This window comes from Capsicum annuum, chromosome 3 (assembly GCF_002878395.1).
Source record: "Capsicum annuum cultivar UCD-10X-F1 chromosome 3, UCD10Xv1.1, whole genome shotgun sequence".
Taxonomy (NCBI): Eukaryota; Viridiplantae; Streptophyta; class Magnoliopsida; order Solanales; family Solanaceae; genus Capsicum; species Capsicum annuum.
Window position 1 is genome coordinate 15,472,918 of NC_061113.1, and position 13,723 is coordinate 15,486,640.

The window sequence follows — 13,723 nt, forward strand, 5'->3', positions numbered from 1 at the left end:
AACATGTGACCTGAAATTTCAAAAGGGTGCGATGTACATGAGTTGTGAATTTTCTAAATTCCCCATGATAATGTTTATACCCCATATTATACTGGTGTTAAACCATTGAGAGAATGAGTTTTGCAATTGATATGACATTACTCATAAATGATTAAACTTCTTGAATAATTGCATGTTGAGAACCATGGTGTATGTGTTTTAATGGTGTGAAAGTCATACATATGTGCATGTGGTAAATGGTATGAGAAGTTGGAAAGTTGATGTGATATTGATGACTTGCAAGTCGGGTATGACGATATCCTGCAGAGTATGACATGTGATTGATTAAAATGAGTTTCATGCATTGATTTTGTGAGATAGGTTGTTACCCGAAGAAAGCACGAGTCAAATGACTCTACGCTGGAAATCGTGTTTGCCGACTCAGGAACTTGGTACCCTGCTGTGTGATCTTGTGTACCTGACATTATGTCATACCAAATTGGGACTATGGTTAGGAGCCCTGCTTTGTGATCTTGTGCACTACCATACTTGATTGGGTCGAGACACCCTGCTGTGTGATCTTGTGTGTCTTTCCCTCACTTATACTCTAATCTCGACGGCAACCAAGATTTGACAGTTGGTGAAAATGTGAAATTGTAGGGTGTACCACCTAGCTCAGATATGTTACATTGTTGTTGAAAAATCAGTACACTATGCCCATGTATTTTCGAAATCATTTTGCAATAATGTGTTTTATAACAACTCTCATTTAGTTTATATAAAAATCTCTACTTTGTTTTGGATTACTCTGTGTACTAGTACTTTGTATTGACCCCCTTCCCTCCCAGGTTCGGAGGCACAGTCTAGGGGTCCAGATAATCAGTAGATTCTTCAGACAGATTTGCAGAGTCAAGTGGTGAGCCTTCTATATTCTGGAAGGCCTGATGTTTGGCAGTTTATTTATCATTTAATAGTTTTGGATCTACTGGGGGCCTTGTCCCAGTTTTCAGACAGTTGTTTTTTTTAGTCATGTAGTAGAGATTTCGCAGACAGTTTTCAAATGTCGATAGATACTGTGGGACATTATTTCTCATTATTGATTTCTTAGACTCGTGACCATGTTTCCGTAATATTATGTATCTTCCGTATTTCTTTTTATCATATGAATTATGTGCATGATTACCAGATAGATAAGGGTGTTTTGGGCCTTCATGGTTTGGAATGCTCATCATGGCCAGGGCCCCGGTTCGGGTCATGACAGTCGAGTTGATGAATCGACCAATTGTGTTACACTGCTATGGATAACACAAGTCGCATTGTTGTTGACTTAATAACTGGACTGAAGGTTTCATGAAAATTCAATCCAGGGCGTTGTGTGAACCCCTTTGCAACAAGGCGAGCTTTATATCGATCTATAGAACCGTCCATTTTTCTTTTAATGCGATACAACCATTTGCATCCACAACATTCTTTGTTGAGTCTCGTGGTACCAATTCCCAAGTTTGATTCTTCATTAAAGCATCATATTCTGCTTGTATAGCTTGTCTCCACTCTTTGTGGATGTTGGCTTGTTTGAAGGTTGTTGGTGTAGTAGTGAAGTGAGTTAGAAAACTGAATTGTCTTTTGGGCTAGGTAATATTATTCTGGGACCTAGTGGTCATTCGGTTTACTACAGGCTCTGGAATTGGCATGAGGGGCTGTTCGGAGATGGGACTTTTGCTGCCAGGAAGTGAAGAAGTTGTCAATGGTGAATTAGTGACTGGAGATGGAGCATTTGGGATTTGGTGTAGAGTGTTAGTGTTAGATTTACGTCTTTGATATGTTATCAAAGGTGCAGGTTGTGTGTTTGAGATTTTGTGATACTGGGAAGAAGTAGAAGAAAGTGTACAAGTACCTGGAATAGTTGCAGTAGCTGTTGGTACTTGGCCAGAATTGAAGGACTGAGTATTTTGTGATTCTAAGTACAATGGTATTTCTGGTGGTATATTAGTAGAGGGTGTTGGAATGGTAGCTGGCTTCAAAATTTCCTCTTTAGAGTTAACGTCTTCCCAGGTCAGTTGAGAAAAGTTTTTTCTTATATGTAGAAACATTGTTTTAAAAGGAAAAAAATTTTCATAAAAAGAACATCACGACTGATGAATATTTTCGACTGCACTGGGTCAAAGTAGAGGTGTGCATGATGGCTCTGAGAAACGCCTAAATACACACAAGGGTGGACTTAGACTCCAATTTATTTTTGGTGTAGGGTTTAAGCCATGGATAACATAGACAACCAAAAATTTTAAAATTGACGTAGTTGGGTGGTTTACCAAATAATTTTTAGTAGGGTGACTCGTTATTTAAGATGGGTTGGGTAGTCGATTAATGAGATAAACAACATGATGGCAGGCAAAGAACCATAGTTCTAGTGGTAGGGATGCTTTATAGAGAAGGGTTTTGGTTGTTTCAACAATATGACGATGATGACGTTCAGCTATGGTAACACGTTGTGGCATGTAGGGAGGTGAAACTAAATGTTCAATTCCATTTTGTTGAAGATAGGGCTGGAGACTTTTTTATTCACCTCCTCCATCCGAATAAAGAGATTTAATTTTTGTTTTGAAAAAATTCTACTAAAGGATGAAAATTTTGGAACAAAGAGGCGACTTTACTTTTATTTTTAATCGTATACAACCAAGTATACTTGGTGTATTGATCAACAAAAATACAGTAATATAACTTTTTGTCTAGTGATAAAACAGGCGATGGTCCATATAAATCGCTAAAGATAACCTGAAGAGGATCATTATTGGATAAAGTGAGTTGTTGAAATGAAAAACGATGTGCTTTATTAGAGGAACAAGCATTACAAAATTCAAAATTTTCTTTAGTAGCAACAGGTAAAGAAAACTTCTTGAAAATAAATTTAAAATTGTCGAATGAGGATGACCCAAGCGACAATGCCATAGCTGAAAAGGAACTTTTGTGGAGGCAAGATTGATGGATATTGATGGTCTGGGTAGATGTTATGGCCACTCATAGAGTCCATTCTTATTCCAGCCTTATACCAACGGTTTCTGAGTATACAGGTCCTTCACAAAAAAAGTAAAAGGAAAAAATTCAACAGATGTTAGATTGTCTTGACAAAATTTGGCTACAGAAATAAGATTTTTTTTAATTGACAGAGCACATAGAGTGTTAGAAATCCTGAAAGCAGAATTAGATGCTTGTATCTGAGTTGAACCAGTATGAGTAATAGAAATGGTTTTACTGTCACCCATGGATATTCCCTTATTGTCTGTATACTCTTTAAGATTGTGAGGTTCAGCCATGACAAGATAAGTCGCACCAAAACCCAAGAGCTTTCTGCTGACTACAAACTAGAGGCAAAGTTGGCCTTAGCTTCAAAATGATTGTGCGATTTGGAATGACATATATCTGCAGTGTAACCAAATTTTTGGTACAATTGGCATCGAACAGATTGTCTTGAGTTTGATCTCTAATTCTAGTGATTGTTGAAGCTATATTGTCGAGGAACAGATTGGTTCCACTACTGATTGTTGGAGCTGGATTGTCGAGGAGCAGATTGGTTCCACTATTGATTGTTGAAGCGATGATTGTTCCTGTTAGACTAGTGTGGCATGTTTGTCTTCTGTGCTACAACAACTGTGATATTAGAGGATGACTTCTCGAGATCTTGGTGCTTGAGGAAAAGCTCATGATCTGTGAGCTTGTGAAACAATTCTTCAAAACTCAATGAAGAGTCTCTTGCTCTTATAACGGCAGAGATTTCACAATACTTGGGGCCTAGGCTGCTTAGAATCTTGACAATAAGTTCATCATCTGTTACTGCTGATCCAACAACTTTGAGAGCATCAGAAAGAGATCGTACCTCTTGTAAGTATTTTGTGACAGATTTAGAGGCTTTCTTGATATTTTGCAATTGGTCGCGCAAGCTGAAAATGCGAGTGTGGCTCTTATTTGTGTAAGCCATGTGAAGAAGTTCCCAGGCTGTCTTAGCAGATGGAGCTGTGGCAACAGTAGGCGCAAATATGGGATCGATAGATGCCATCATTGTTTGCTGGATTAGTTGGTCCTGAGAGAACCAGATTTGATATCTTGGATTTGGCATCGTAAGGTTATCTTAAGTAACAGTCATTGGTGGTGCTGATTTTGATCCATCAAGATGTCCCATGAGTTGATGGCCATTGAGTAGTATCACAAGTTGTGCTTTCCAAGTCGAGAAGTTGAGATTACCTTGCAATTTGATAGGTAACTGAGATGCGGAATTGCATTGTACCACATGAACAATAGGTGAAGCAGCAGAAGCATTGTTGTTGGTAGCAGTAGCATCACCAGAGTTAATAATAACTGGAGGGATTATTTCTTGAGAGGCAGCCATAGATGGGGAGAGAAAAAGGATCTAACTCGTAAGAGGCTGGAGGCTTTGATACTATATAAAATCAGATAGAGAGAAGTAGTCGAGAGATGATTTTATTCCTTCAGCTTCCAAAGTTTAAATACAATAACTAACAACAACCTACAGCTAAACTTAAGGAACCTAATTGCTACGTATACTCCTAAACAGTTGGAGTTATCTACCTATATACAACAACAATAAACTCCTACAATAGGAGGAGTCTTCTACAAATACAAAAAAACAGTAACGATAACAGTAAATTATTCTAATAATGATAATGTAAAATAATTATGCTTAATAGCGTGCACCTCGATCAATTGCACGGGATACCTGTCACCTCCCACTAGCAACAGGTACCAGGTACCAGGCAACTTTGTCCACCAACACTAGAACAGATAGAAAGATATCACCTAGTGTTTGTCTTTGTTGGGAAGTGAACCTGAGACCTCATGGTGCTCAACCCAACTTCCAATGAACCACTAGGCCACACCCTTGAGTGTGGAGTCAAACATTTTTCGAACGTCGCAAATAGGAAAGAATATCATATAAAATGGACAAACGAAGTAGATTTAAGAAAATACATACCTGCAAGCCTCAGGCAATTCCTCAGGGTTAAAAGGATCAGGACCTGTAGTAGAATAAAGTGTCTCTCCAGTTTGCTGCTAGAGCTTTAGAACTATACAGATCAAAATTGCTGTTATAAACCACTCTCCGAGTATAATCGCGATGATAATATTTCTTCTTAACCTTGATATCTTGTTCAAAGAATTGACATGCTTCTCGCAGCATTTCATCTAGGACAGGCACAGGTATACCATGATTGATCACTTGGAAGAAACCCCATGTCTCTGATGCATCTCCAATTGTTTTGACATTCTCTTTGTGCTTTACAGGATCTTTATTGATGTTTTCGAGGTCTATAATTGGAAACACAAAATGTGTTTCTTTCTACCCCGAGCCAGAGCTCTGGATGGATGAATATCTGAGGTACTTGAGCAATTCCAGCACCAACTAGGCCTTTGACACCAGCTTTTGTGTCATCAAAGGCTTTCAGTTCTCTGGTTTTATCATAGATTGGTGAGACAGTCTCCTGAATTTGTGTTACCATCTTGTGTGGTTGCAGAATCAGAATCAGAATTAGAATCAGAATCAGAATTTTCACTAAGGGAACAAACTATAAAGAATTAAATATACGAAGAAGTCAATGGATTTCAATATCTATTGTATATACATAAAAGATAATTTCGATTGTGCATATAGATATAATTTTTCGATGAAGGAGATTCGGGTGTACAACAAATGCGAGTGTCTTTTGACTATGATAGATCCCATATTTGATCCCAAGTTTTACAAAAGGCTAGAAAGATGACAAGAATTGAATGAGATTCATTTTAAACTAATTAACAGCCACTTGTTTGGAGAAAAGATGTATTGACAATAAGCAGTAAAGTATCTCAATTTTTTTTTGGTTTCCCATCCGAGTGTCCGATATTGGTATTGGAGCTCGACTAATTCAGATTCGCGCTGGGTAGGGCCCCACATTCGGGAGTAGCGCTCCCAACAGAATTCTCTCCATACCCAGGGTCGAACCCAGAATTTTAAATTTCAATATTTTAAAAATGGAAAAGTCGACTTACAAATCTATGTTCTGCAAAAATTAAAAAGACCTGTCATTTTGAATTTTACCACCAAAAAAAAATCATGCTCGACTTGAATGACTGTCAATATCACCTGAAAGTGTTATTTTTAAAAATAACTAGCTACAGTATTGTTGATTTTTTAGATCAACTCCTCTTTCTAGAATTATGTGTATCCGAAGTTTATAATGGTATTTTGCAAGCAATTATTTATAAAATGAATATGGAGATAATACGATTTATTAATGCGATCATTAGGATATTCTGATTTATGAACTATGATTTGTTCTTTTGGAAATTCGAACCTATAACCTTAGAAGGCTTTGGGATTATAATTGCATGTTTTGCTTCTGATTGGTTCTTCAATATTCTTGTGAAAGTGAAGGAAGATTCCCGGGGAGTGTATGATTAAGACTTCTGAGTCAATTATGAACGGATCTGAAGGCATGTTTTGAACAGATTATAGGTCCTTTTCTTTTAAATCTCAAGATTTTTCACAGCTGTAAAAAGCAGTAGTACTATCAAAATTTGAGCAACTCGTGGCTGGAAAGTCTACTAAAAAGAAAAGATCCTCGAGAAATGAAGCCAATTTTACTTGTGCAAAACCCTCATATCACACTTGCAATTTGTGCATGAAATAGTGTAAACTGCTGCAAGAAAACCAGAATGACTACAGATTAATATAAGTCTATAAGACTATAACAATGTAAACACCACCTAGATATTCCTCATGTTGCATTGTCGATATCAAAGTAGTGTTAAAATTGCCGGAAAAAGGAGAAGACAAAGATGAATGCTAAAAAGGGTTGGGTAAAGTTCAACCGGAAATAGAACCAGAGAGGTAAAAGTGCAGTAAAACTATTGAGACTGTGAGCCCATGCAACAAAAATGTACCCTATCGCGTCCTTCCTAATTTGCTTTGGCCTTGTGAGACCTCTTCTTTGAGGAGGTGGAGGAGGATCTCCTGGGCAATGAGTTCTTCATGCCGATGAAAAAAAGTAATGCACCCATCAATGCCAAGTTCTGTTCAAAAGAAACAGCTCATTAATACATTGCGGATAAGATATCTAGATGAACGGAGAATTTGGTGTAGAGGTGTATGCGAGAGCGGTTCAATAAGAATAAAGCCAACTTTAACAAGAGGCATATCTTTTCTGCTCAAAATTTTTTAAAAGAAAAATTAACCTATAAATCTAATATAAGTAAAAAATGGTTGGGTTCGGGCCCAAATGTTGATAGGAACGGCTTTCCTCTTTAATTGGCCTTTTGTATCTAAAAATTGAATCAATCAGAAAATTTTATATAGGTACCAAACACCATATTTAAAAAAAAAATTGGGGCTCTCGCTATAGTGGCTTGACCCTCTGGCTAGCCGTGGGTGTATGATGTAATGACTACAAGAGAAGCAAATGGCTGACCTGAGTGAATTTGAAAAAAAGTTGATTAAATTCCTTCTTGTCAGCATCATAGTTGTAGAAGTCATACAAGACGGGAGTAGCAAGGGCCTGATGTAGCAGCTGCATAAAACAAACAAACAAGACGAAGATTAGTCGTATCAAACAAGAAGGTTCAAACAATACTGGTTCCCAAAAAAAGTAACCCCACAAAAGCCATTATTCAAAGGAAGTCCGACCAACAAGAAAATGACACAGAGAATGATACAAACCAGAAAATACGCTCCAAGAGTGCTGCCGAAGATGAATAAAAGGCTTCCAAGACCCTTCAAAACTATGGCCCCCAAAACAAGATGTTTCATCTGTGAATCACATATCATGTTAAGTTGGGTATAACGAGAAAAAATGCCAAATAAGCTGAGCCAAAGTGATACCTCTACATGTGGTATTTCAAATCCGGTGTGCGTTTCCACATGCCTTGACAAAACATTGAACTTTGGTCTTAATGCCTTTGCTGCTTGCCCGCCATCAGTCCCAAATTCTTTGAACCTATAACCAGAGCAGCTAATGAATGCTGACGGTTTACGAATAAAATAAAAACACAAAGAAGTCATAACATAATTTTTCAATTTCCTATATGCCCTTACAAACAGGTGGAAAACAAATAAGAAATACTACTAGGCACAGCAAATTTCTTCCTTTTCTTCACAAGTATACGCATATTTAATATGAACAGTTGGTAGACGGTCCATAATTTTACTTTTCGTAAGTTCTTCAGCCCAAAGCATCGATGTATACATATAAATCTATGAACTAAGCATCAAAGCCAGTAGCAAGGATCAGCTCAAAGAATAATTATCAACTCCTCTCAATCCCAATAAATTCAATGCATTTCTTCTCGTGTATATTCAAGAATTTTTCATCACAGAGAAGGATCATCCTAGAAGGTTGTAATCTTTCTAAGTTTAAATGCCTCTTGACCAATGATGCTATTGCAGAAAAGATAGTGGCTACCGCCCGTTGCAGCTATAACCGCGCATGTTTCACACCATTTCAGTAGTTATTGACCTTAAAAAATTTCTTTTTGATTTCATCTAATAGCCTTTTGGTAATGGAGGACTTCAGAAAGAGAGTCAAAGAATGTGTTTTTTATATCTGACCCCACAAACCAAAGAGGAATGTGTATACGCAGCTTTCCACAGAATGAGGCAATGAACGCAAGTTATAGACTTTTTTCAGGCTTGAGGAAGGTCATCATCATGTCATTAAGAATTGGCGCCTCCATACTAACAAAGATTGTACATAACTATAAGCTTAAGTGCATCATAAAAGGATATGCTTGTTCAATCCATTTGAAATGAGTTCATTGAAAGAGCACAACTTCTTTTGCAAATGGCCCAGAAATTAGATTAGTCGGAAAGAAGTAATATGTTTTATATATATAAGCTCTCGGAAGAAGTAACAGTTTACACCATAAAACACACACGCTGCATCATGGACAGCCTTAACACCAAATTCAACAATCTAGATTGGACCTCACATTTAAACTTTGTAACATAATTTTCTTCTAGCAATATAAACTCCACTGACAGATTAACTGTACCAGTAGTGTTAACAAGATGACAACTGACGGCTTAAAATAGGCATGTTTCAATCAAACACAAGAAAGTACAACGAATATAGACCTTGTCGAGCTATTGAAACTTTGTGCCATATAGCCAGAGATATAGTTATAAATCTACACCTTAAATGGATCAATAAACAGAGCAAAAAATACACAGTTGCAACTGAAACCGAAAAAACACACAGCTTCAACAACAAAGTTGAGAAAACTAATATAACAACATTGAGATATGTCCGATCTAAACTAACTACGCTGACTCCAAATCAGCTACACTAATTCATCCACAACTTAGCGATCCAACTACAACAAACCCAATGCAATCCCACAAGTGGAGTTTGGGGAGGGAGGATGTATGCAGAACTGACCTCTACCTTTATGGGGTAACTTAGTGTAACACCCACACTTTCGGGCTAGAATTTGAACCGTCTTTCATACGCGTGTGTATAGACCCGAACTCAATGATTTTTATTTAGATATAAGTGTTAAGATCAATTATTTAGTGTGGGAACATCTTTGGAGATGAATTGAGGTCATAGAAATCTCTTGGATCACAGTGGAGTTGAAAACTTTCCTACCGGTTGAGTTTTAGTACACGTTCTTACTTGAGTCAACTTACAACGACCGTTACTCCTAGAATATAGTGAGTTAGGTGGCCTACTACCTACTAAATGAAAAGTCTTTGAATCTTCTTTCCAATGCAACTGATTGCTCGTCAATCCGGGTCTGAAGTAAAAAGTTATGAGCGTTTTAGTGAGTCATTGTCCAAGGTGAGCGATGGCCTATGTAAAAATACGTTTTTCTCTTATTAAATCAAGGGCAAACATGTCCTTTCACCCCATGTCACTACCCTAAATCGTTTTTAATCCCCAAAATATGAGAATCATTCCCAAATCCCTAACATCTCTTCTTTCCCCAAAACCCCAATCCTAAAGTTTCAAGAAGGATTAAAGATTATAGTTCGTTCTCACACCAAATTCGTCATCAAGGGTATGCGGAACGAATCCATATCAAGTAAGTCTTAATATCGATTTCAAGCTTCAAGGTTTAGTTTTTCTCAAATTCCTTCCGTCAAAAAGGCATGTTGAGCACTCCTTATTTTAAGTATTGCTATATTATGTCAATTTACTTTGTAAATATGTGTTCTTTAATGGTTGTTTAAAACTAGGATTGAGGAGATTGGTTGTGAAAGCTCCGTTAAAACAAAAGAAAAATCAATGTAAACCGAGTAGAAAACCGTTAAAACAAAAGAAAAAATGTAAAGCTTTCACAACCAATTTCCTCAACCCTAGTTTCAAACAACCATTAAAGAACATATATTTACCAAGTACATTGACATAATATAGCAATACATAAGGAGTGTTCAAACAACCATTAAAGAACATATATTTACCAAGTAAATTGACATAATATAGCAATACATAAGGAGTGTTCAACATGCCTTTTTGACGAAAGGAATTTGAGAAAAACTAACCGTGAAGCTTGAACCCTAGCTTGAAATCGATATGAAACTTGATTTGAATTCGTTCCACATACCGTAGATGACGAATTTGGTGAGAGAACATTGAGAAGGAACTATAATCTTTAGTCTTTCTTGAAACTTTAGGATTGGAGTTATGAGTTTTTGGGAAAAAAGAGATATTAGGGATTTGGCAATGATTCTCATATTTTGGGACGATTTTGGGATTAAAAATGGATTAGGGGAGTGACATGGGGTGAAAGGACATGTTTGACGTTGATTTAATAAGAGAAAAACGTATTTTTACATAGGGCATTGCGCACCTTGGACAGTGTCCCACTTTAAAACGCTCATAACTTTTTACTTCAGACGCGGATGACGAACAGTCAGTTGTATTGAAAAGAAGACTCAAAAACTTTTCATTTGGTAGGTAGTAGACCACCTAACTCACTATGTTCTAGGAGTAACAGTCGTTGTAAGTTGACTCAAGTAAGAACGTGTACTAAAACTCAACCGGTAGAAAAATTCTCAACTCCACTTTGATGTAGGATATTTCTATGACCTCAATTCATCTCCAAAGATGTGGAACACACTATATGTTGATCTTCACACTTATATCTAAATAGAAATCATTGGGTTCGAGTCTATACACGTATGAAGGATGGTTCAAATTCTAGCCCGAAACAGTTAGTGATCCAACTAAACCATACCAAGTATAAACATGGGGAGGATCTAACCCCCAATGACAGTGTGTTCGAGGCATACGAGTAGCAACCTAAGAGCCCAGATTTGAATCTCAATTACAACACTCAGTTACTCTTATGTTAACGCATAGGTAGGCAGGTTTATCTAGCGTTGTATTGTAAGCTACGAGCACACAAGCTGGCTAAAAAACACCATCACCTCATGTAAAAATTTTAAAGTTTGAACTTAACCCAATCCCAAAAGCTAATTTACGAGAAAACAACAGACATTACACCCTAAGATCCCGGATTTGAATCTCAATTACAACGGTTCGCCTATGTCAACCCGCACGTAGGCAGGTTTATCTTGCACCTGTCTAGTAAGCTACGAGCACACAAATTGGCAGAGACAACATCACCTCTATTTTTTTAAAAAAAAAAATTGAACTTTGATCTCTAACTCAACCCCAAAAGCTAAGCTTACGATCAAACAACAATAATTTCATCAACTAATAAAGGACACTCCTAACACCTCACCCAAGAAAAAGGGCAGATCTGCATATTGGTTATTATAAGCTACCCAAAAAAATTGCTAATTGCAACTCGAACCACATTTATATACTCCCTCCGCTTCAATTTATTCATCTTACTTTACTTTTTAGTCCGCTTCAAAAAGAAAGCATCTTTTCTTGGCAACTCTTTAGCATGTTTACAAGTACAAGATTAAAGAATATTTTAGTATATTCTACATATCTTTAATTTAAAATCACAAAATACAAAAATCTTTTTCTTAATAAACAAGGTGTCTGCCGCCTCCTGCCAGCAACATATATAGACAACCCGGTCAACCCACAATCCCATATTATTCAAAAACCTAATTTACTTTCTTAAACACCGTGCCAAATCAAAACCATATAAACAAATCGAAACAGACAGCGCAATATATGTTACTAGGTCAACATGTATTATCATGTTACACATATCAACTTACATACTAAATCTGGATCCATCAAAAAAAAATAATAATATTATGCGTCGAATATTAAAAAAAAAGAAAAAAAAAACAGAGCAGATCTGAAGAAGAAAAGACATACTCGAGAGCAAGGGAGAGAATGAAGACAGATAAGAAGAGAAATCTTCCAAGGACAGATAGGAACGCCATTACAATGGATTCAAATTTGTATATGCCCTTGTTATTCTTCTTCTTCTTTTCTCTCTCTACAATTGAGAAAAACAGAGGAGTTCAAACACCCCCCCCCCACACACACACACACAGAAAAAACAGGGATCTTGTTTGGTCGGAATTTCCTTAATTTATAGGTATAGTAGTAGTACTAGTACGAATAATAATAATAATAATAATAATAATAATAATAATAATAATAATAATAATAATAATAATAATAATAATTTGGCTATTTGTCAAGGAGATCCATACTGCATCAATAATTAGGAATTTGATCAGCATATCATGACATATATTCAAAGAGATCTTCAGAAAGAACTATGTACCTGATTAGTCGGGAACCAGACTGAAATAGTAGTAAACAGTAGCTTCTTCTTTATTTAATTCTTAAATATATTACAATAAGAGATAGAGGAAGAGAGGGAGAGTTTTTAGTAAACGAAAGAAGAGAACTTCTTAACTCCTAGATTTACCATATGGTTATTAAATCTCTGACAGGCTCCATGTTTGGGTAAAAGAGCTCATACAGTCATTAAACTATTTAAGATTCTTTTCTATTTCGGTTGGTGCTTTGGTTCGGTCTTCTGACTTTGGCTTAATCCGATATTGTTATATGGTCTGGCAGGCTGAGTGGCATACCCCAGCCTAAGAGATCCTGTTAATGGTATCAGAGCCTGTGAATTTTCATAGTAAACATGTTAAGTAGGGTGAAGTTTTTTAGCATAGATATAAGGCTTTTATAATTATGGATATGAGAGAAGTTAGTACTAAGAGTACAAAACTCGAAGAGGTAGATTTACCTCAAGATATGGATTTATTAAATAAATGGATAATTTCAAAAGTTGAATTAAAAACCATATATGAGTACGGATTTTTTGATAAAATAAAACATAAACAAATTATTAAAACAACTGAGCAATTCCTTGCTTTAAATGCTGATGAACAAACTATTTAACTCCTAAATAAGCATGATTTTGATATTTTTAAACGTAATTATAATTATATGCATATTGGCCTAGTACAAATTGCCTTTCGACCTTTAACACTAAAGGATCTCCCTGAAACATTTTTAGCTGCTTTGCGTGATGCTAGAAATTTAAATTTTAGAAAATCCTTAATAGGATCTATTGAATCTACTCTTGCCTATGGTCCTGTATATTTTAATACTCAGCCAAATTTACAATTATCTCTAACTGATGTAAATATTCTCCATGCTTTAACCTTAAATGTGAAAACTCATGGTTATGATTATGCCCCTGGATCTGAGTTTATAGGATTATCTTACCGCATATACTATCGTTTATTATCAACCTTAAATCCTCGATGTAAATTAATAGATGATACTTCTGATTGCACTATGCTTAT

At 36.3% G+C, this 13,723-nt stretch overlaps 1 protein-coding gene and 1 pseudogene across 1 annotated transcript; both read right to left on the reverse strand.

The window, feature by feature from the left end:
- Positions 1–4,947: 4,947 nt before the first annotated feature.
- LOC124897014 lies at positions 4,948–5,486 on the reverse strand (annotated as a pseudogene).
- A 1,180-nt stretch (positions 5,487–6,666) lies between these two features.
- LOC107854986 lies at positions 6,667–12,485 on the reverse strand. Its single transcript, XM_016699969.2, has 5 exons — positions 12,267–12,485; positions 7,844–7,958; positions 7,682–7,771; positions 7,434–7,532; positions 6,667–7,038 (listed from the first exon to the last, which is right to left on the reverse strand). The coding sequence occupies exons 1-5, from the start codon at positions 12,332–12,334 to the stop codon at positions 6,925–6,927; spliced, it is 486 nt and encodes a 161-aa protein (XP_016555455.1). The 5' UTR covers positions 12,335–12,485; the 3' UTR covers positions 6,667–6,924.
- Between the last annotated feature and the right edge of the window lie 1,238 nt (positions 12,486–13,723).